This window comes from Hyalella azteca, unplaced genomic scaffold (genome assembly GCF_000764305.2).
Source record: "Hyalella azteca isolate HAZT.00-mixed unplaced genomic scaffold, Hazt_2.0.2 contig5779, whole genome shotgun sequence".
In the NCBI taxonomy this organism is placed as follows: domain Eukaryota; kingdom Metazoa; phylum Arthropoda; class Malacostraca; order Amphipoda; family Hyalellidae; genus Hyalella; species Hyalella azteca.
In genome coordinates this window covers 37376-61339 of record NW_025935959.1, presented here as the reverse complement: position 1 = coordinate 61339, position 23964 = coordinate 37376, and the positions used below count along the sequence as shown (strand labels likewise).

The 23964-nt window shown below is 41.3% G+C and overlaps 2 protein-coding genes across 5 annotated transcripts; one reads left to right on the top strand and one right to left on the bottom strand.

Moving 5' to 3' along the window:
- Positions 1-331: 331 nt before the first annotated feature.
- LOC108667146 lies at positions 332-5634 on the top strand. Of its 3 annotated transcripts, XM_018154137.2 has the most exons (6): positions 337-541; positions 1653-1749; positions 2301-2907; positions 3299-3403; positions 4429-4602; positions 4784-5634. In XM_018154137.2, the coding sequence occupies exons 4-6, from the start codon at positions 3301-3303 to the stop codon at positions 4996-4998; spliced, it is 492 nt and encodes a 163-aa protein (XP_018009626.1). In that variant the 5' UTR covers positions 337-541; positions 1653-1749; positions 2301-2907; positions 3299-3300; the 3' UTR covers positions 4999-5634. The 3 variants fall into 3 exon arrangements, with proteins under 3 accessions (XP_018009624.1, XP_018009626.1, XP_018009627.1); XM_018154135.2 differs by having other exon boundaries at positions 332-541; positions 2301-3403; XM_018154138.2 differs by lacking the exons at positions 337-541; positions 1653-1749; positions 2301-2907; positions 3299-3403 and adding an exon at positions 3679-4219.
- Positions 5635-7293: 1659 nt separating this feature from the next.
- LOC108667143 lies at positions 7294-19452 on the bottom strand. Of its 2 annotated transcripts, XM_018154133.2 has the most exons (4): positions 19439-19452; positions 18823-18950; positions 17898-17997; positions 7294-9536 (listed from the first exon to the last, which is right to left on the bottom strand). In XM_018154133.2, the coding sequence occupies exons 1-4, from the start codon at positions 19446-19448 to the stop codon at positions 8419-8421; spliced, it is 1356 nt and encodes a 451-aa protein (XP_018009622.1). In that variant the 5' UTR covers positions 19449-19452; the 3' UTR covers positions 7294-8418. The 2 variants fall into 2 exon arrangements, with proteins under 2 accessions (XP_018009622.1, XP_018009621.2); XM_018154132.2 differs by lacking the exons at positions 17898-17997; positions 18823-18950; positions 19439-19452 and adding an exon at positions 14721-17887 and having other exon boundaries at positions 9478-9536.
- Positions 19453-23964: the final 4512 nt, after the last annotated feature.

Below are 23964 nucleotides of genomic sequence, written 5' to 3'. Positions count from 1 at the left end.
GACGTAATAGAATTTCAGAAGACGAAAGTGCAATAAAGTGCATTTCTTGTTCACACAGAGCGTTCCAGTTTGTTAATATAAATTCAGATATTTATTGAGCTAAAAACCTAATTTTTCCTTGCACAAAGCTGAAAGTGTTTGAATTTTCTTGATGTTATTCTATATTCATACTCTTAAATGACTTATTAGAATCTTAATAAATCTAACGCGATAAGCTGGTAGTTTTTTTCAGATTAGATTCATTTAAGCATTGTTATTGCAAAAATTTGTGAGTTTATAAAGAAAAAAGTTTTCTCGTATATTTCCTAATACTTTCTGTAACAATTTTTTACGTTCAAGAGTTTCAACCGGATGGTTTCTGTCCTCCGTGTTTCATTTTGCCAGTCACAATTCGCACGCTGTGAGGTATTTTGTTTGAGATATTTTCTCCTTCAGCGCTTAAAAACTTATATAAGCATGTCTGCGGACAAAGAAGAAAAACCTAAGGTTGATTTAGGGCTTTTGGAAGAAGATGATGAATTTGAAGAATTCCCTGCTGAAGGTAAGATGCTCGTTTCGAATTTTTTATTCTCGGCACTCGTCTCGTCAGTCGTCATTCGCTACTCAGTGTCAGTGGTAGTAAAACGGCCTGTAGACTGTATTACGTCTGCCAATGGTCAAGTGCAATGATGAATGGTAACCACTGGCAGTCTGGCGCCGCCACTACATTCATGATCAGGACTCAGGAATAGCTGGCAAGGAATCGAGATTTCTATTTCAGGAATAGGTACCTGGCAATCCAGGTATTCCTGAGTCCTGACCCTCTTCCTTCACAGTTTCACTCTGATTGAAATAAAAGGTATTATTNTTTTCGATGATCTCACCAGGTGGCATGCATTGTCTCTCTTTGGATCTCAATATTTTCCCACTAGATGGCCAAGACCTAGTGTTTTGGCAGTATTTTGACGCGTAAATATATGACGTCACCATTTCAACCATCAACAAATGCATGGAACTAAAACAAAGCTTAATATAAAGGAAAAGCTGGAGAGGTGATGGAATTACCCACGATGTCGGAATATACCGCGTTTACCCTACTTCTTATGATAATCCACATTTGCCAATTGCCCCTATTACTTTTGAAAAATTAATATTTAAATTTTCCAAAAAGTAATGCTGTTAACTAATTAAAATTTAGATTTTCAGGGCATTGATTCTACTTTCAAGAAAAAATTCAATTTGAACTATGAACCAGATTCTTTAATCCAGTAATAAGCCTCGGAGACCATCAATATATATACTAAAATAATTTACCTAATAATAATACCAAACTGAAAAATTGAGCTGAAGCCCCTTCATCATCTCATGAGTGAGACAAAAATGCCCATGTTTGACAATAATTTCACATTTTTCTATCATTATATACCAATTCCTCTCTTGAAAATTAAAACATAGCTTCTTTTTCAGCAAGCTTCAAAAATTGGCTGCAGAATGATGTTTTCATTCAGTGATTAAGACTATTTATTAGTATTTATTTTTGTTCCAACATTAAGTTCTTTGGCTAAGTTTGTGATATCCATCACTATAATAAATCATAGTAAATTATACTGTAAATTATAGAATTTATACTAAAGCAAGTTATTTTAGTGACCAATATACAATATTTATTTCAGACTGGGGCCCTGAAGAGGAAGATGCAGACGACATAAATGTGTGGGAGGATAATTGGGATGACGATAACATTGAAGATGACTTCTCTCAGCAGTTGAAGTGAGCTTTAAATATATACCTACCTACTAGTTTTATACTCTGTTATGGCCTGAGTCTTGGAATTTTTTGAGAAGCCATGTGATAGCCCTTGCAAAGAGCTTTGAAATGAGGCTAAACTTGTTTATGAAATGTTTCATGGTAAGAAGTTATGATGAACTGAAATTTATGATCCCAATAAAATAATGGTAAAATTTACCTTGTTCTATTTAATCATTTATTTTCATGAACTAAATATGGATTGTGAGATTTTTAGTCATGCTTTCAATTGCATTGATTTGAATAAGAAATAATTTATTTCAATGTTGCACAAATGCACATTTAATCTTCAAAAATATGTTGGAGAATATTTTCTGAAAGTAAATTTAGATAAAATTGATTTTTTTTATGTTTTGAAGAGCCTTTTTCTCTATAATAAAGTTTTCATTTTTACAGGCAGACAAGTTTTCATTGTTAATAGTATTCTGGTTTGTAATATGACTTAGCCTGAGAATCATGTTAATTTCCTGCATGCATCAGTTTGATGTTTGACTGATGAATGTTTTCCTCTTCAGAGCGGAGTTGGACGTGCAGCCCATGCAGTAGCCCTTATCTGATGTCAGCAGCGCATGATGCATAGCTTTAATAATAAACTACTTTTTTTTTAATTAGAGTGGTTTTATTGCTTCCTATAAACTAAGTGAGGCTTCAGTGACTTATTGCTAATCCTGTTTTTATGATGCTGGGAAACTGGCTCTTGATGTTTTAATCAATGTGAATAATTCTAAATGCGTTCACAGTGCTTTATATTTATTCATTTCGCCTTTAATCATATAATTATCCTGTTTATTTGACCTTTGATAATGTAACATAAAAATAATGAAGTTTAGTGAAAGATAAATTTTACTAATCTCATAGAATTCAAAAGGAATTATAATTAAGCGCTGATGGCATAAACAGAAACAAACAAGCCGTTTTGCGGGAGTTGACTGTTGAGATTGTCAGCGCTTCTCTCGGCGCTCTCTTGAGTTTGTTTTCTCACGCCGATAGCGAGGGAAGCATGCGCAGCATCCATGGCTGCATGAGTGGCTGGCTCAGCCACTCAGTCAATCGAAGTGCGGCGCGGTGTGAGGACGCAGCACAGAACCTCCTTTCGAATGTCACGAATATTTTTTAACAGTTGTACGTTAACGAATCAAAACAGACCTGCGTTATTTGAAACTTACGGCATATATGTAGATTTTAGTAGTACATTATCCGAAAAGTATTGGATGGCGATTTAATGAAAATGTCACGCTAATTTCGATTTTCTGAGATAATAATGAGAATATTTAATTAGTAGTGCAACGCTTAAAGAGATGCGACTCTTTGCGAGGAGGAAATTGATGAAGTTGCACTCCCATCGTCCAGCATACTAAAAATTATTTTCGCCCTAATTTAAAATGATTGTCTATGACTAACTTAGTTGTGTTTCTCGCAAACTTGGTATCATACTAATCATATCGATTTAATTCTCTAAACGGCAAGCAATTTTATGCGTCAATATAAATGCCGCGCTTACCTCTATCCCCAGAAATGCTTGCCGATCGATCGTCAAAAGCCTCGTGCGATTGTCCATCTCCGCGAGAACAGAAAGCTTCTCGCTGCTCTAAAGTTGCGCAGCCGCCATGCAGATCAGGTCATAACTTTGGCATCAAAACAGATATAATATATTTAATTATCACCTTAAATTACCGTATGTTCTCAAGAGATAGATTGTCTTCTTTCTTAAGAAATCAATTTTAACACAGAAACGCTTGCCGACATTGAAAATTTAACGCAAATTTGTGTCGAATGTAAAAAATTCATCAGTCCCTATTTGTTATAAAAATCTATCTTTAAATATAATTTACCAACCCTATTTGTTATGAAAAATCCATTTTTAAAATAAATATTCCAACTCGGAGTAAGAAATCCTATGAAATGCGCGACGTATCTCGTGTACTAAACACTTTTCATGAAATGGCAGTCGATCTAAGTAAATTGTGTGTTCATTTATGTCTAATCACGTGATTGGAAGTCTTTCAAACTTGAATGTTCTATACCATCAAAAATTAACCACGTCTGTTAAAATAAAGTGCACCTATTTCTGTTCAAAAATAGATCTAGTTTTTGAGCCCGAAAATAATGTAAATTTAACAGAAGCGAATTTTTACGCGAGTTACAATAAAGAAAGTTACTAGTGAGCAGAATGAAATTATATGAAGATTTTTTTAGGTGTGTGATCTGAATGATCAACTTTCTAAATACATGGAAAATTTGTGCTAGCAATTATTTTAACTTATAATCTTGAAAAATAATATCATCAAAATCATTGAAGTTGTGTGGTTCTCTAGCACATGAACGACGGAGAGCATTTTAAGCGAGACAAGTGCAAGCATGGCTCATTGTTTCCCAACTGAACTGTTCTCAGCCTCGGTATTGCTACTTTTCTTCGTATTTCAACTACCTTTCGGTAAAATGAGTTTTTCATGTGTAATTGAATAGTATAATTAAATGTCTATAAATGACTAGCAAAAATAAATGTTATGAACTTATGAGTCATGTAGACCATGAAGATTCGGCATAATTTAAAATATTTCGGTCTCACTTTACGTTTTATGGAGCATGTTGTACGGCTCGCAAAATATGTAATCGTAACCAATGAATGATTTAATTTTCTAGGAGTGAATGGCATAGGATGCTACATTTGTTCGAGTAAAAATGGCAGTGATCCCTACTGCGAAGATCCGTTCCACCCTGGTCACTCGACTTATGCCAGCAGCTGTCAAGTCGGGAAAAAGAACCACATCGGTCGATTTCCTGCTAATTTCTGCGTGAAAATTACAGGACAGTCAAGTAAGTAAACTGCCAGCTGAAATGATCCGCGAAGTTTCAGCACAATATTCAAATTATTCATGCCATTAATTAAACTCATTGACAATCGAGGTTCATAACAATGGAATTTAATATAAAATATAAATGCAGGAACATCCATTGAGAAAAACATGAAATTACCTTTAAAATCTTGGTGTTGCAGCTCGTACGGGCGTGACACTCATGATCAGAATATGCGTGCTGGAGAACATGGACTCACAGTGCGGTCTCTTCAAGTTCGAGAACGAGGAGCTCTCGGGCTGCATCCTTACCTGCAACGACGACGGCTGCAATCCTGCTAACACGCTGCGTCTGTCTCCTCTCATGTTGTCAGCATCTTTCCTCTCTATTTCTTATATATTAAATAGCAGATTCTGAAATTAAATAGCCAAGTCCCGGCTACCCGTAGTAATATTCAAAGTTGTTTATGACCCTTTTTAATCTGATACACACGCATCGAACGCCATGCGAACGCTATTTGAAAAATAAAATTTGTAAACTCTTTTAGGTTATTAAAAATTTTATTAATCGTAATTTCAGTGGTCAATAGGAATTTTTTAGTTTTGTGATGGCAACATATATGATCTTTGAATTTCAGAGGCAGAAATTGCATTCTTATTTTGCTAGTAATAACTTTTTGATTTAGTGTGCGCATAAATATTATGAAGAATTATTTATTATAAAGCCACTTCATTTTTGCTCGCGACATCGATTCCTCTTCATTGGCCTCGCTCGGTTTACTGGACGTAGTCGGCGATTCTGTGTTTTTAAGTTTCCACACCCATGCCAAACTCCAGTTGCATTTATAATAATACCGTTACTGAAGCTCTCACATAATAATCTCAACCAGTGAAATGTTTAGAAGTCTATAAGTTGAATTGAAGCTTTCTCGCTAGCTAACAACTGATGAGACGCAGCTTCATATTGCCAGTTTTTTGGAATAAGTCTGTAAATGTTCGTTCTTATTAGTGTTGTTCATTTGTTTGTATTAAAATATAAGGTAAATATATAAGTTTAAACATGCGTGCCGTTTGTTTAATAATTTCTTTCAATATCTCGACTCCACTGCCAAAGGATCGTAAAGCGCGTTTTCGGCAAGTCAGTCGTGGTGACACTTCACTATATAGGATCGATTCTATTCCAAGTTAACAACACACGAGTTCGGCCACAAGTAATCACGACTGTTGGCAACTCGACTAGTCAATACAATAAATACACATACTATAATAATAAAGAGTATATAGCATCCTTAGAAGCAAATTTGGCGTCTTGAATTTGGTCATACTCTTGCAAGGTGTAATGAGGCCAAGAATGTATAAAAAGATATTTTTTTATTACCACCATACTAACGCATCTGTATTGTCACATAATCACCTACTTGTTTTTCAACACAGTTCTTGATTTGAATGCAAACTGATTGTAGGAAAAATAACGATCTGTAAGGCTAAATTCGTGGATAAGAATGAATTTTCTTGCGCAAAAATTAATTCAGAAATTAATTTAAATTCTGAAAAAACTATTCCCAGGAACAACCTAATAAATTTTTTTCTATATCGCATTAATTTAAATATACAAGGAGAGGCCACATAAAAATACAAGTGTTTCTAAACAGACTACGACGATAGGGAGAATGAATCTCAAGCAAGAAATATTCAATACATGGAGAGTTGCGACAAGAAAAAACGGGGTTCGAGATACAGATGTCCCAAAAGCGAACTCAGTAAGAATTTCCTTAGAAGACCTCAAATGTGAAACATAAGAAATTAGCCAGCAATAAACTCCGTCAATGAAATTTTTGGAATGAAACAGACCGGTAGCAAACGCGAACGGGAGTATCGTTCGACTCCTCATTGCTTGCAAAATTATAGCGTCCTGTTGGGTAGGTTATGTTATAAATGTATCATAGATACTATTAAATCCGCGAAGACGTGGATATTGCTTATGAAAGTGAATTTAACAAAAAATATCATCTTTGCTATGCGATCCTATAACTGCCATTCTGGACCAAACAGCTAAACCAAATGTATTTAACATGATGGTCGCCGTCCGACACATACGGAAAATCTGAGTAATTTCAACGAGACTAAGACGGATGAGGACGCACATACGAGGAACATAGGCGGAAACTATAGCAAGTTTCGTAGCGATGCTCACAATAACAGTAACTTCATTGGTAGTGGAGGTGAAATCCCCCGATTCCCCTCCGGAGGTGAAATCCCCCGAGTGGATCATACAAGAAGTCGAATTATGATTCAAGTCGTCGTCAGGCAGAGCTCTTATGGCCACATGCACTGATATTTAGCTTGCGTTCATGTCTAGTCATGCGTAACGATATTTGGCCCCTAGGAACAACATTGACATATTTGTGGTAAATATGCATTCAAATGTGCATATTTGAACACGGGTCACAATATTAACTCTTAACTACCATCATGACTTTTTTCGCTAATACTATTCCTGCCAGACTTGAAAATTTGTCACCTTCACCGATAGTTTAGAAAGTATGTCACAGTTCCTGAACTGAAGAGTCCGAAAATTTGATGCAAGGTCTGAAACCTACCGAAAGATAATTAATTTCAAGTAAATAGATTGTGAAAATTGACCTTCTAACTTCTTCTAATTCAAGGTGAGGGAGAGCGATTAAATTATAAACGAACGTTGAAACTTTTGCACAACACAGCTCGCTATTATTTAAAATAGTCTTAAAATTAATAGAAGATAATTAACACACTAACATGGTAACACTGGTTTTTCATTTTATAAGCACAATAAGAAGAACTGACGCCTACTGAATCATTCTCAATTATCTTAAACCTAGATGCTAATTTGTTGCAAGTGACTAGGATTAGAAAGACTAGACAAAATAGCAGGGCAGTTTGACGATATCAGAACAGTGATCGACTTGCGTACTGAGGAACAAATGTAGTATAGAATCATTTCTTGACTAGACTTCGATTCAGCTCTGTTGCAACAGTTGTCATTGGCAGAGAATAACCAATTGTCTCTTGTAGATATTAACAACACTGAAAGCCACGTGAAGATTAACAGTAGCATTAAGCAATCGAGGGATAAGGGTTATATTTTCCACCTTTACACAACAGTAGGGTCACCTTATTCAATTAACATTGACTTAAGGCTACGGAGTCACTCCAGCCATGTTAGATCATTTCCAACGACACATGTGACAATAATAAACAATACTAAGGTAATCAAATTCTAGAGGATGTTTTAACAGAGAATGTGGTAGAATTTAATCAAATTAGCACCGCTACTCTACTAATAATTTTAGTGTTTGGCTGTTACCCAGTGCACAATTCTTGTTAGACTCGTACAACCAATTAAATTAGTGAAAATAACTCAAACGCTTCGGAAGTAATAATACTGCGTTAACATTGAACCTTTACGCCTTGACGACGATGACATGAAACATTAAACATCACTACTTACAATGATATACTAATACAAATAAACCACTTGGCGACAGCAGCAGAGAATAACTGACAATGCACGTATTTGATACTGATACTAGATTCCTCTAGTATCTAGAAAATCAAACAATCAAAATATTGCCGTAACAAACAACCTGTTTGATCGCGTGTCATTACTTGAATTACGGAACTCTTCGCACAATGAGGCTCTTTTGTGATGAAGGTCCTAAACATACACACGCACTCACAACGCTAGATGCCTATTGGTGTCTCTTTAATCGTGAATAATATTCGATTCATACCAACAAGTTAAATATTAAGGTATGAACGTTACCTTGAAAATGAAGGCTTCGCCTGGATTGTTGATTGATTAGAGGTGAGTTAGCTCGTCAGGAGGAGATCTCTTGCCGAGACAATGAGCGAGCGAGGAGGTGCGGGACCGACGTCTCTGAGGTGTCGGGGTGACCAGAGAAGTGTCAGGAATGCTCGTCTCGGACGCCGTCGAGTGCAGGTTTGGATTGGCAAGCAATGATTCAGTGCTCTTGGGTTTACTAAACATGCAGGTTTCAAGTGGTACGTGCTCCAGGCCCATGCAATCGCATGAGAAGCAAGAAGACAAGTCTGGAGGAGATAAGAGGTTTTCGGCAGACGATGCTCCGCCTGTAGAAGTCGTTGATACATTCGCGCAGGTCGTTTTCATGTGACGAGGAACTGTTCGGCTGCCTTCATTTCCTGACCAGACCTCAACCATGCTCCCGGCGGGCTCTGTCTTCGCAGAATCTTCATTTAATCGATTCGTTGAGACTGACCGAGCACCAGGCAAAGCTTTGGACGCGGCGCGAGCCGAGTTTATATCGATGAAACTATAACCAAACCCGTAGCCCCCGAACGACTTCGTAGAGAGTAAATTATCCCACGATTTGGGTTTTGCATGCTGCCAGTTCCCATCAGGAACTCCTTTCCTCGAGGATCCTGTTTCAGCACCCGTACACCGAAGCCGCTGTTCAGTTTGCCCGGCAGTTACCTTAAGATGCCAAGATGCCGCGGCCGGAGGATTGACAGGCACTAGCCGGAACTGTGGAGGAGGCACAAGAGTCTCCAGCCCCTTCTCGACGCCCATCGTGTCGGCGCCATAAAGCGTCACGCGACACGGCACTGCCGTTTCGCCGTGCGTCACGATAGCTCGTCTGCCAAGCGCTAGTACGCCGCTGTTGGACCGAGGAAAGCTCTTGGTGTTGCGGGCACTGCAGGTTTCACTGGCGGATTGCAAAACTTTCGGGTATTGCTGTACAACTTGCAAGATCGCTTGATCTTGAGCAAGCTGCTGCTCTCTGGGATAGTGCTGTGAGTGGTAGCGCTGGTGCTGACGAGTTTCTTGCTGCGGCTGCGACGCTTGTTTCTGTTTGATATTAGATGAGGGAGCCGCGGCGCAGTTATGAACACTCAATCCAAGATCGGTAGGAAGACGGAGTCCTTGAGCACGCCACACTGTAAATATCGAATTCATCAGTGAAAGAACCAGACGTGGAAAGCATATATCCACTGATTTATTTTGCTGGTAAATAAAATGATATTGTCAATTCTGTTAGTTCAATAATGATTAATTTACTTAATAGTCCATAACTTTTAGAACATGGATAAGTATTCACCAGTGCAAAGTTACCGCGAGAAACGGCCACGGGATATTTAAGGGGACAAGTACGATGGTGAAATGGATCTGAACAACAATTGAGCTAACAGCTACGTGTATATATGGATGTACGTAAAAATATACATGAATGACAGCAGATGTGCGTTTAGGACAAGTCCTGCAAGAATGTACATGTGCTGTTGAAGAGTCATCACTTCTCACGTGGTACACAGACCGAAAATTTAGCCTGAATATAATAATAATTTCAAGGCGAGTTCATTTTCACGCTGGCATCTGGAAACATTATGTCTCAACTCCAGTCGTGAAGAACTAATTTATTCAGCAGTGTTTGGTGAATCTTAAGCCACTTTAGCGTAAAATATCAATCAAACTCGTCAAGTTTGCCTCGTTTTCAATTTCATTGTACAGACCAATCTAATTCGATTTAAAAAAGATTGGAAAAAAATGTATTTGTAATTCGGCATTCTGACTTGTTCTCCCCAATGAGAATGTTGTAAATCATGTGCCTTGATTTGTGCAATAAATGAAAAAATAATCGAAAATATAACCAATGTTGAACTTACATCTTATAAATGATAAAATACGTTGAAGTCTTGTAAACATCAAATATCTTCTTTAATAATAGTAGGGGAGGTAACAAATTTTCTGAGAATCCAATGCCTTCCAATAGCAAGAATGCATAAAATGTAAGCCCGGTATTAAGTGATGTACAAATGCAATGATATATTGATTGTTTCACCCACACACTGAACACTTAGGTTTATACAGGCGCCGGACAATTTTAACGCATCATCAACAACCACCAGCAGATCCAGTCGCACGGATCGTACGAGTCATTTGCGTTCAGCGCCATCCCCAGGGCCGGTGTGGCATATGTCCCCGCGGGTGCAGGGCATATATGTTATACTTTAGAAAAGGGGTCTCCAAATTACGGCCCGCGGGCCGGATCCGGCCCACGGCTAGGTTCCATCCGGCCCGCCGAGGATATCTTATAATTCAACATAATATGTACAAAAATCGAGCGTGACGTTTATTTCTGGTTTCGCATGAACTAAAAACAATCAAGGTGCGTGACCGGCCCGCGAATGTTTCAGAAAGCTTGCTCTTGGCGAAAAAAATTTGGAGGCTCCTGCTTTAGAACAATGAAATTCAAACGGGATATTTGCTTGTCCCTTTATTGGCTTGAACGCAAAAGACCCATTGTATGGTTGTGCACAAGACACATGCTTGGAGGAGTACACAGGTTTATGTATCGACACGAACCAAACGATGTGTAGAGAGGCATGCGCAATGCACATCAACATGCGGTGGTGGTAGAGCAGCCATTATATTTTGAATTAACTTTTATACAAAAGCCACATCTCAGTGAAAGAAAAATTAGCTAATCTTGCGTATACTCAAGAGACGCTAAAAAATAAAGATGATTACAATGTACAAATAAGCCTGCTCACTGGCATAAGGAACGCGACTACGACTAATTTAATCGTTGAGTGTTAAATGGAGTAAACTTTGTTTTACCTTCATCAAGGAAAACATTCTGGTTTATTTAGGTATTTTAAAAGTTTTTGAAATCGGTATTTTAACATTTATATGTGAGGATTAATAGGTATTGCAGATGATATTATAATTAGTGTCTTGCAGTGTCTGTTTTTACTTAAATTCATAAAGAAAACCAACGTAATACTCAATTGTAAGTAAAATTCGCGTTTGATTGTCTATAAATTCGATAAAACTTTACAAAAAACATCTGTACCACGTGAAAACGATTAATAATCTTCGATAGAGGCGCAAATGAGAGATTGATTCACTCCTTCGTTGTAAACTTTGTCATGGAAAGACTCCGCTGCTATAGTCGTCGAGAAGTCACATCATCGGAATTGTTATCAAACTTCAATTATCGTCCGTTAAGGCTTCCATAATGTAAAGGAAGGATGAATGTTATTAACTTTTTTCACCATTGAAAATATATATCCAGTATGTCGCTGAACTTAAATGCACGGATAAAGCGCATTGGTATTACCTTCGTGGTTAATTTTCAAAATAAGACACAGATTGAAACTGTTTATCCGGCAGTCTTCAAACCAAACAAAGTTAAAATAAAGGTACTATTCTCGAGAAATATCTGTCACCGTCATTAATTAGAAATTAAATTATTGTAAATCGTCCATTAAACAAAATTTATCCGAGAATTTGAGATTTGAAATGCACCGCATGAAGCAAAACTCGTGAAAATAACCTAAAATAAGAAGAAGAATCCTTCACTGAGACATGGCCCGAGAGAACTCGCCCCTTCGATGGTGTCCATCAATTGGTGGACCAACGAACGAAATATCAGTGACAGAGTAGACACGCAAATATATTGAGTGATATTAATAATAATAATATATTGTGTGATAAGAATGCGTCTGTAGCGCTCAAGCTTACGCTCGTCCTTCACAAGCGCGTAAATGGCGAAGCATCAAGAACCGTTAGAAAGGAAATAATGCAACGATCATAAGTGGAATAAAAATAAAATAGATAAAAAACATAGATCATTCCTCCAGCATGAGACAGGGTTCAGAAATTATATTGAGAAACACTGAGAAGTAAGTAGTTTTTCATCTAGGGAAATGAAAAAATTATTCGTTGCTCAAGGAAAACAAATAAAAAAATCCTGAAATGATGTTAAAGGTTCCAGTACTTGAACACAATTGAATATTTACACAAAGAGGCTGAGAAAAGAAAAAACAAGTTCGAGTTTTGCAGACGCATTCAAACTGCCGCCTCCCGCGATGTTGAGTGATGCATGCACAAAGCCTCCAGCAATTCTTAACATTAATTAACGTAATTCTACTTTTTTACGTTTCACTTGCCTGCATGAGCTATGTTTATCAGACCTAATAGTAAACGAAATATCTAGTTAAAAACATTTCATAATGCCGACTCTGGATTACATGAGAAATACACCACTTTTAAATTATGTAGCTTCTTTATAAATAATAAGAGTTAAGAATTATTCGTCAGCTCACAAAGCAGTAAATACCGATGAAAGTTCATATCAAAAATTTTTTAAGTGAGCGAAGTAAATTAAACTTGCATTCCGAGGAACCAACTGCGAAAAGAATTTCCAAAAAATTTCTAGGCATAGTCAGAGTAAAATACTTTGTTCTACCTTCACGTCTCGCGTGTCGGTCCACCAAGAGACAGACACCACGTAGCACAGCGACCCCAAAGAAAAATAAGCATCATCTTGATTCAACAAACGAGATGATCAGTAAAATTAAGGCACCTATTGATCCAGACACGAAACTACAGATGACATGAAATCAAGTAGTATTTTAATGCAATTAAAACTGAACGCTTACCTTCTTGACATTCCAAGATAAATGTAAAGCGATCAGGAAATTTATTCACAATATAGGTAGCTCTCAACACATCGGTCACCACACCAGAAACATGTGAGTCCATTATTGTGACAACAATTGAGTTAATGGGAAATTTAAGAAGCTGCACTCATAGTTTAGGAAGTTTATCTCGAGGTGCAGGGGATGTGAGCACTGAAGCGATGTGTTCGTTCGTAGCCTTCATCGATCTTGTCAAGAAGACTGGCAAGACCTCAAGTTACACAGCGATCGCTTTGAGGGGAGTTAAAGGTACCTGTACACAGGGATTGTACTAGCCGCTAGTTCATCCGCCGCTTGAACTGTCCACGCTACTAGCCTCGTGTATAGGGGTTCAGCCGTTTCAGAGACATGCGCCGGCAAGTGCCCGAGACGCGGCCGAGAGGGACAACGATATAATAATAATAATAATGATAATAATGATGATAATAATGATAATAATGATGATAATAATGATGATATATATAATTTCTTCGCTGGAGAAGTGGCTAGCAGCGCTGATGCTGCCATGGTGAGAGCATCTGTGCCGCTCTTGTGAAGTATCTTGGGTCAAGTGAATCATATCTTGTTTGAACGATAATGATTCTAAGAAGAACCGAACAAAGTGAATTCCGGACGATATACAATTATTCTTTGAAACATTCCAAAAATATAAATTAAAGTGGAATGTTTGCTATGATGGTTATTGCAACAAAATGAAGAGAGAAACGAGTATTTTGAAACAAAAAGAAGACCTTATTAGTCAGGGTTTAGTTGTTCCCGACGTTGCATTTTAAAGGGCTAGAATAAAGAATATAAAAACGACGTACAGACTCGAGCTGTTGAAGGTGATCGCACTATCCATCTTCACAGACCTCGCTCGACGGCTCCTATCGACGCACTGGCTGGCGCGAACGAGAAGATAGCGGCGCCTTATACTATCCTCGTGGTCGTGTACAGGCTTACTTGCCGGATAGTCACCAAGCGACCGACACTTGCCAGATTTACTAGCCGTCTGCACTATTCCCGTGTACAAGCACCTTAACGTCTGCAGCCAGCACGTAAAGTCATAAATGATGATTTGGAAAGCATTCGCGTCAAGGTTTTTAGTATGTCTACACGGAAAAGGGGAAAACGTTATGTTCCAACAGTGATTAAATTTTGCGACCTCGTTTCAGAGGCACGTGTGTACCCGTGAGCAGAGAAGCACTAGACAGCGTTTGACAGCGTCTGAATATATTCCATCACTTATACTCTTACCAATAATTGTATCGAAGATTGAATTATTGTCACGCGAAGTTTTAAATAACAATATAGAGTTAAAAACGTGTAAGCGAAAATTAGTAATGAGATCTTAAGATGAATGTATAATATCGAAGAAAGTACACGACATGAAGTAACAAATGCGGTTAAATGGAAGAAGGACAAAATGCAGGTTGTGCATTTGCAATGGTCGCTTTCCTTAGTGGTTCATAAGAAGTGACGAATAGAGCCAAAAATAAAATATGCTCTACAATATTCTAATAAATGACACTGAAAATTCAAGAGCAGGTGTTGCGCTGGGTGGTTCTCGTGCGGGACGAAGCAGACAGTGAGAGGACAATAAAAGGTAATAAAGATGTTACCACGAAACAAATAGAAAGATTGTGCTAAATTACCGACCAGCCGAGTAGGGGTTGGCATCTTGTAACGCCTACACGTAGCGGTAGGTTGTCTTGTCTGCCGATGTTGCTGCAGTTCCAGCCTCCGACGACTCGTCGTCAGGATCGTGCTTGAGAAGCTTGTAGGATGGATCATGGCTGATGAAGGCGTTGCGAACGATGTTCGTAGGTAAACAACTAATCGTGCGCCGTGGAGGTCCATCCAAGGCTAATCCCGCTAACTCTTTGCTTAATGAACGTCGGCGGTTTGCGTCAGCTAATTTCGTTTGCATCTCGCGATTTGAAGCAGCTGCTTGAGGCCCGAAATGGGCGCACCCTTGAGCGTGGCTTTCAAAACGTTCGGCCCCGGTAGAATCTGCCCTCGTAAAGCGCCGCTGCTGTAACTGATGCTTGACGAATTCATTGGACTCAGCAGAGCTCGCAGACCACGCCCCACCGTCTGGGTAAGATTTCTCTACATCTGCTATGCGCTGTTCCCAAGACCAAGTTGTCGGTGCATTGGTCGAGTCATCGGTCTGGTCGTGAGAGTAATGTTGTGAAGGACGACGGTTTGATCGCGGGTCCATGCTAGTTGGAACTTTATGCGCCCGCCCGTTGCATCCAAAATTTTGGAACGACTGTGGTCGGTGATGGTCGCAACATGGAATAGCTTGACCAAAAGTTGCATTCGTTGGGCCATGAACTTCCTTGTTAGTTGGAGTGGTGGGCTGACAACTGCCGTGAAATTCGTGTCCATAGAACATGTTCACTGACTGAGGTTCGTGAGTACATCCCAACGAACAAGGAGTATCACGAGCTATGTTGTTAGGATGCTGCGTGCCGTAACGCGAATCCATCCGAACTAAATTTTCTTTTCCCAAGTCATTGAAATGTTTTGACGGTTCTTCGTTCCTAATTTGGTAACGCGGCATCAGGCTCGCAGGAATTACTGAACCTTTACTATTATTGCTGAAATAATTCGGTATGGTAATGTCCTTTTGGCTTTCTACGGGAGCACCGACGAAGCGTGCGTCGCCGCACTGACCACAGCCAGGATCATGGCAGTGGTGGTTAGGAGTAGCTGCTGTAAATCTTTCAAAAGTATCAGCATTCGAAGGAACGGCAGTTCGTTCCTGAACTTGGTGGTATGCCAGTGGCCGCGACATGTTGCCACTCATTTGTATTCCAGGATCATAATGGTCTGACAACATTTTATGGTAGTAATATTGCTGGCTCCCTTGGAAAAATTTGCCTCCAGAAGTTTGTCCACAGAAGTGGTGCGCTCCACTTGGCGAGTAGGCCATATCTCCAGGGTAGCCTTTGAACACATCGGTCATTCCCGCATTCCGATATGACACGTCACTTCCAGCTCCTCTCGCTTCGGGTGAAGGTTTATTATACCCGGCACAGTATGGCAAAGATGAAAATTGATTAGTCTTGCTACCCACCGATTGCCGGCGGCGAGCCAAAGATTCGTGCTGACGATGGTATTGTTCACGCATGTAGTGGACCGCCTGGTCAAAGCTGGGGGTCTTGGATGCAATTACAGAGTCTTCAGCATGGAAGTTGCCTGGAGTGGTTGGAGGTGAAGGTTCGTCCAGCGAGTTGCGGAAATTTCGAACGTTACGACGTTTGGGTAGACTGGAAGTGCAATATTCATAGACCGTGGAATTTTTCCGAGACGAATCGTTACTTGTAGTATCACCTAGAATCAAACTCTTAGCTGAAATTGAACGACCAATCGACTCCATGTTCCTATCATTGAAAAAATTGACGTCTTCTTTGTAATTGATATTGCCAGAACTCATGTTCCGTGCGAGTTCAGAGGCTGTGGTGAAATTTTCTTCATTTTTCAAAGTTAAGTCTACAGCAGACCGAGTTCGATCGAACGCCGGTTTGCTGGATTTTTCTGAACGCCGCTTCAAAGACCCGTGCAGTCGACTAAAGCGAGGTTTTGACGAATTCTCATCGAGATTCCCGGGTGTTGAGTCTTGCCGAGTGAGGGATGAACTGAAGTGGTTACTTCCTACAAGGTGCTTCGTCCTAGGCAGATTGCAAAGTTCGCGCAGATCGTTCTCGACTGCTTCTAATGTTTTGTTAGCTTCGTCGCTTAAAGCGCTTCTGTGAACGGACTGATCCAGAAGCAGCTGCTCGTAAGATTTTAGCATCGGCGAGAAATGGGATTCAATCCCGTGTGCGTTGCTCTGAGAAGAGTGAGATTCGGCATCGCTACTGTAGCGGGGAGAAATATTGACGCTGTTGTACGAATCAAAACTACAACACGGACTTTGATTGCAACTTGAGCAAGAATTAGGGACGGAAGAGAACTTCAGGGAGCTCAGTGGGTAATCCATGGACAAGTCATTGCTGTAATTATTCAACGATTTATTACTATGCGGCGCAATGCGACTACACCCATCCGGGCTACTACGCTGGAGTTCAACCTCAGGATACGCTTCAGAGCCGTAAATGGCGCGGTGCTTCTTGAGAGCCGAGCGACGGGGCGGGTCTGCCAGCGCCGGGGGCGCTTTAGACACAGACCCTTCATTCACGAGCTCCATAGAAGCGCTCTGAGGAATTTTCGGACTCGAGTCAGAGCGCTTGAGGATAGAAGGAGAGCGAGCATTCGGGGACAAGCTGGGAGTGGTGGGAACTGAGTGATCTGAGGGACACAATCTGTGACGAGACCGTTTATTGGTATTGGTGTCGGTGTTCGCATCTCTTGAAGAAGAACTTAAAGTCAAAGGACTCCGATTATCTTCACTAGACAAGCTACCCTGGTCAGGTAAACTCCGGAATTCTATATTAGAACCAGGATGATTGCCCGAGTGAGGACATCGAAGAGAGTTTGTCCTCTCATTGCTCTTGTTTTTCACATTGCCTCCTTCATCAGACGAGCCATGACTACCACCGCTGCAGGAGGGCGTGTTGTGCAGGATGGATCGTGGGCGATGACCTACGCTGCACAGCATCTCAGGGCGGACGATCTCTCCGCTGATCACGTCTCTGTTAGGAAACTTCTTATCACTTAGACAAAACATGAATTTTGGAGGGGGCAGCAAGCGCCGCTGCGAATGCACCCAAGATAACATCTTCCTGTGGGCCTCAACGAAGTTGGCTGGAAGGCCAGTGGCTCCTGCCGGCAACGCTGACGCAGACGACGGGGAGCGAGGAGACATAAGTCGCGAGTTGCACTTACCAGCGAGCAGAGCCTTCTCTTGGTGACACAAGCGCTCCAGCTCGAGCAAGCGATCGTGCAGCATCCGCTGCAGTCTGATGTAGCGAAGGTGCAGGTCAACCTGAACAGCCAAAATCCCATAAATTTTCCGATGTTGTAGAAATGGTTCTTATAAGAAAATTTTCCGAAACATACGGTTCGTTTTACATTGTTATCTAGGTATTAGGGATAAAAAGTTTCTGCATTTTCGGCAAAATCTCATTCTTCAAATAAAAAATGTACTATTTTCTACTGGAATCGTGAATTATTCACAGTGTAGACATAATTATGGTGATTCCAACCGTTCTTGCTCTGCCTGAAATAGACATCAGTCGCGTAGCAATTGAGATCCACGAAGTAGAACGCTTAAAAATCAAAATCCTCCACGCGAGAGTTTATCAAGCATGACGCGAGTGATTTTAGTAACTGAACTTTCATGAAATGTGATCAAGTTGTTAGTTATCTGGACGATTCAAATCAAAGTCTTTGCTCGGCTATGAGATTTAAAGCGAATTCCAACAATAAACGAAAGTAACGTGGTTAGAGACGCTAGTGAGAAGAGGCTTTCCAGACACGGGCACCGCTTTCTACACGCACTGAAGTGTGCCAGGCACAAATGAAAATTACTCGCTGCGGCTGAATTAAATAACGATATTTTCGCCTCGATGAATTAAATTCATTTAGTGAGGTTGCAGAAACTCTTGACCCTCGGGAGCATGCAACTGAAATATAAATTTTAAAACCTTCAACCCAATGTGCCGTTGCAGCAGGCATTCCCTTTTGCATCAAAGCCTAACAAGGAACCTTAGAGTTACGGATTTGCCCTACTACATGCATACATGATTACGACGTATATATACAAGGCTATATGTTAATCTAATACTCATTACTTGGCATGCCTAGTAACCTTGTGAACGCAGTTCTCGAAGAGTACGACAGCTCGCATACGCTCTCCGCAGTGCTGGATGAAGTTTACGAGCGTCTTGTGATCAGCCTTCTCCATGTCATGGCCGTTGATGGACAGGATGACGTCACCTGCAACAGGCACTCCAGTCGTCACGGCCACCGAGATATTAGCTAATTTATGGTCAGGCAAATCAAGAGGGAACAGCAGTTACGTAGTCACGTGAATTGACAGAAAATAGCGGGTACGTAGTCACGTTCATTAACAGAAAACAGCGGGTACGTGGTCACGTTTATTAACAGAAAACTGCGGATACGTAGTAACGTGAATTAACAGAAAACAGCGGGTACGCAGTCACGTGAATAAATATAGGATCACATAAGGGGACTCGGAAGAGTCATAAAAGATCTCGGGTCATATTAGTCCTGAAAAAAAAAACGGTATACGTCTCACACGGCGAGGACTTTGTAGGCCACAGGAATCATAAAACAATACGAGTCATACACTACTAATCCATATCATACACCTAAGCCTCTCGCATACCGGCTCTGTACACACAGTGACGTGACCTTACCCTCTCGCATGCCGGCTCTGTACACACACAGTGACGTGACCTCACCCTCTCGCATGCCGGCTCTGTACACACATGCACTCCATCAACAGCAGCAGCGCACTTCATCAACAGCAGCAGCGCACTTCATCAACAGCAGCAGCGCACTTCATCAACAGCAGCAGCGCACTCCTTACCTTACCTTACCTTATGACCTTATGATGAGTTCGGGACTTCCTAGTCCCAGGTCACGCTGATGCGCCGCCTTCGTCGTCCTCCGTCTCCGAGTCGTCGTCGGATGTAACGTTGGACGTGTTCCGTCTATTTGCCCTCATTTGGGCACGCTGATGCAAGATGCTGTTGCTTGTCGCTTGCTGATGGTAGTTTCCCATTACTGGACAATCCGGGATCTTTCTCAACCACTTGTCCAGTTGTCTCTTGAATGTTGCAAAGGTAAACTCCCCTCCTCTCAGCGCTTTTGGCAAGGCATTAAAGAGCCTCGGTACTACCACGGACAGTGATCCCTCACGAAGAGTCTGTACTCTGGCCGCGGCTCGGTTATTAAATGGGGGATGATGACAGCGTCGGCCTAAGCAAAAGGCCGACGGGTGACGTCAGCTACTGATTGACCTCACTGTAGAGCAGTGGTTAGTTTCACTCTCTGCGCAGTACGTGGCAGCAAAACCGAGATCAGAGGAGCAAGCCGTGGGTTCGAGCATCGGTAAGCTCATTTCATTTCTCGGTGTCACTAGCTGGCAGGGTTTGGTCGCCGTCAAAGGTCCCTAAAACGAACTCGGGGTACGTGTTGCCTGGGGAGATCTTGAGGTCTTAATGCTGGCAAGTTATCTCACCTGAATCGTGAAGCCGAAGGAACCGTTCTCGCGCTGCACCAGGATGGTCCGGCGACGTCGGTCATCTTCAGGTCTGCTGCTGCGCTCCTGCACCGGACGAATTAATTTGTTTGATTAAGTGTTTTTATCATAAATGTTTAAGCTTATTATTACTCAAGGAAATACGAAAGCTCGAAGCGTTGAAGATTTTTGTAGTAAGATAGCAATGCAGGGCGCATCCGAGAGGGCCATGCAGAGTATCAGCAACATCAGCAACAGATTCAGCAACGGCCGCAATAGCAGCTGCAGCAACAGCCGCGGCAGCAAAGGCCACAGCAGCAACAGCAACAGCTGCAGCAACGGCCACATCAGCAACAGCAACAGCTGTAGCAACGGCCACAGCATTAACAGTAACAGCTGCAGCAACCGCCGCAGCAGCAACAACAGCAGCTGCAGCAACGACCGCAGCAGCAGCTGCTGCAGCAACGACCGCAGCAGCAACAACAGCAGCTGCAGCAACGGCCGCAGCAGCAACAGCAACAGCTGCAACAAAGGCCACAGCAGCAACAGCAGCAGCTGCAGCAACGGCCGCAGCAGCAACAACAGCAGCTGCAGCAACGACCGCAGCAGCAACAGCAGCAGCTGCAGCAACGGCCGCAGCAGCAACAGCAGCAGCTGCAGCAACGGCCGCAGCAGCAGCTGCAGCAACGGACGCAGCAGTTGCAGCAACGGCCACAGCAGCAACAGCAGCAGCTCTACCCAGCCAGGCCTTGAAGGTGAAGGCACCACACGAATCAGATGTATTCGGAGAAAGCGCTTGCGGCCATAGCTCTCCAGCAGCTGTATACACGAAGCGTATAAAGCGTTTATCATCAATGATTAACATAAAGGGTTAGTTTTGTTCAACATTGATCTGCCTTAGACCCTGCATCACCTTGAACACAAGGACCGCGTGCTGTCGTTCCCAGATTACATTCATAACGATTTACTTCATTTCACTAACACAAATACATTTCACTTATACAAAGTACCTATTCAAGATATTACGGTACTTCATTTACTTTAGACATCAACTGTCACGATCTGAAATAACGGATTAATAACATCAAGTTTGAAGATATATTTAACGCGCTGTATGGAAAAGCAGGAGGTGCATTAGGACAACAATTTAGACAGCGACTAAAACTTTGCAATGATTTCTGAAATCCGAAACCAACATGGAAGGATTTATCAATTTTTATTGTTGTTCACTGGATCGCAATCATGATTCTGAAGAACATAAACGTGAGACATGAAGATTCTAGACGAACACTAGAAAACCTAGTGAGCAGGATATGTGTAACTCTCGTGTAATTTGACAACTCATGACGAAGGCAAGAAAACCTGGCGATCGGGATCATAAAAGTAAGACCTATAACAACTCTTGGAGATCGAGTACGAGAAAAATAGAAATATTAGGATCGTGAGACACTGCTCTTAATTTTTAAGACGACGCCTGGTTGTATTGCTAACCATGACCTCGTAGTATTTTCCTTTAATGGCGACCACATCTTAAGCCGTAGTATGCAGATCAAGTTTTATCGTCAACTGTGGCAAGCGGTAATTTGTGCATTTCAGTTTAGCGGTCGATAGCTAACCGTTATCATTCAACAACAAAAAATCGACTGCAACGTCGCAAAATAAAACGTTCAACTAAACGAGACAACTAAATAATATTTTCACACCAGAATCAAGCAATGCAGTTGATTGCAGCCGTGGAAAACGGAATGAAACGGTGCAGTTAATGATAGCAAATAACCCGAAATCAACTGATGCTGATAAATGCAGCCTTTGATCCATGGTTAGAAGTGGGTTCTGAAATTAGTCGAAATAATTTCAACCACTGAAATTCAATGCAGTATTTAACCTTAAATCATCAGTAGCACTAATATGCAACAGATAATTTTAGATCGATGGCAGCAGTTTTGTACATGCAGTTAACCAAAAATCAATCGGTATATATGAGATTATCCAAGAAGCATAAAACTCCTCAATGAATCGCGCAGCATTTTTATTGAAACCTTTTCTATGTTTGTGCAGAGCGACACGCAGCCCCAATCCCGACAAATTCGCAATTGCGCGGTCAGGTATTTACTATTTACGAAGACTCTATGAACATATTAGATTTCTGTGATTAGTGCATGAATAAAACCTGGAACGTTTGGCAGCTAAATACACTGCAACAGCTCTACCAAGACAGAGGCTTCCGAGAGCTACGTTGCCATGGCAATACCACTTGCTCTCACCGCCTACAGATGCATGGGGGAGACTCGCTCGCTCCTGACGAGATCGCCCACAGATGTGCGCGGCAAAGTCGCTTTCGACGATATCGCCCACAGATGTGAGCAGCAACGTCGCTTTCGTCGAGATCGCCCACAAATGTGCGCGGCAAAGTTGCTTTCGACGATATCGCCCACAGATGTGCTCGGCAAATTCGTTTTCGACGAGATCGCCCACATATGTGCTCGACACGCTTCTTCTTGACTAGATCACTCACAGATGCGCCCAGCACGCTCGATTCCAGCGAGACAGTACTGAGATATTATTGATGCTCCCTTGAAGTAATTACAGAGTTGCGAGCTAATGTACGTGCTCAGTCTCGACGAGATGGCTCGCAAATAGACGGAGTTTCTCACATGCCACACGCTCGGCCTCAACGAAGTTGTTCGCAGGTGGACAGAGTCATTCACATGCCACAAGCGAACTCTTCCACAGAAGACAACGCTTGCAACCGCTTTGCAGGGGAGCGAACGTGCATTAGCAGGTCACTCCTCATTGTTCCGTAGGCCTACTCAAATCTTCATAATGTATTCCATGAATACGAAATGAACGCCGCCCTCCTATACCAGCTTACGAGCCGTGGGTATTCTGGCGGCTTTTACGTTGATGAAAGAGCACTTGCTTGCACTAGCTAGAGGCTAGCAATCCATTCGTCTATCGGGAGTTAATTATTAAGGGTTTAGCCCAAAAGAGAACCTGGCCGGCTCAGTAACTATACGCTAGTACGGGAGAAAACTATAATAAAACCATTATTACTTTACGTACCATGGAAACAATTTTTTTCTTGCAGAACGGTAAATGGCGTGAAAAAGGTAATTTCATCTTCAAATCCTGTTAGGGAATAGGTTACCTCGGTAGGTGGAAATATTTTCCTTTAGTACAGCATTGGGTATGAGTATCCAGTATTGGGGTTGCATTTTAAATTAATTTTTTTCAACGTTTGGCTTTATAGGAACCAAACAGGAAAAATTTCTTTCAATTACAAATTAATACTTTATCTATTTGCAATCTCAAAACCCCACTGGAACGTTGCTGGGATGATTCTTTATCGTAACTCTGTGTCTAAAATAAAGGCAATCCAAAGTCGAACTACAAAAAGCAGATTTTCATTGCTATACCAATGAACAGATCGCGTGCGCATGTGAGTTTTTTGAGGGCATTCTACTTATTTAAAAATCAGATGCATACCAACCTGCAGCAGTAATTAAATTTATAGGCAGGGTGGCCGACTGGTGTCAGTTCAATGGGCCAAAATTTAAGCAGTTAGTTGTGGTTTTGATTCTATCTCCCTGCGACAGTTATGGTCAAATCGGCGAGGAGGCCGGGCTGTTAAGCAGTGGACGAAATTTGAGCAGTGAGTTGCGTGTTCGAGACCGCAACAAGCCGTGAATATTCTGCGATGTTATAAGTACGAATCTAATTTAGGCCGGTCCACAAGCTCAGTTT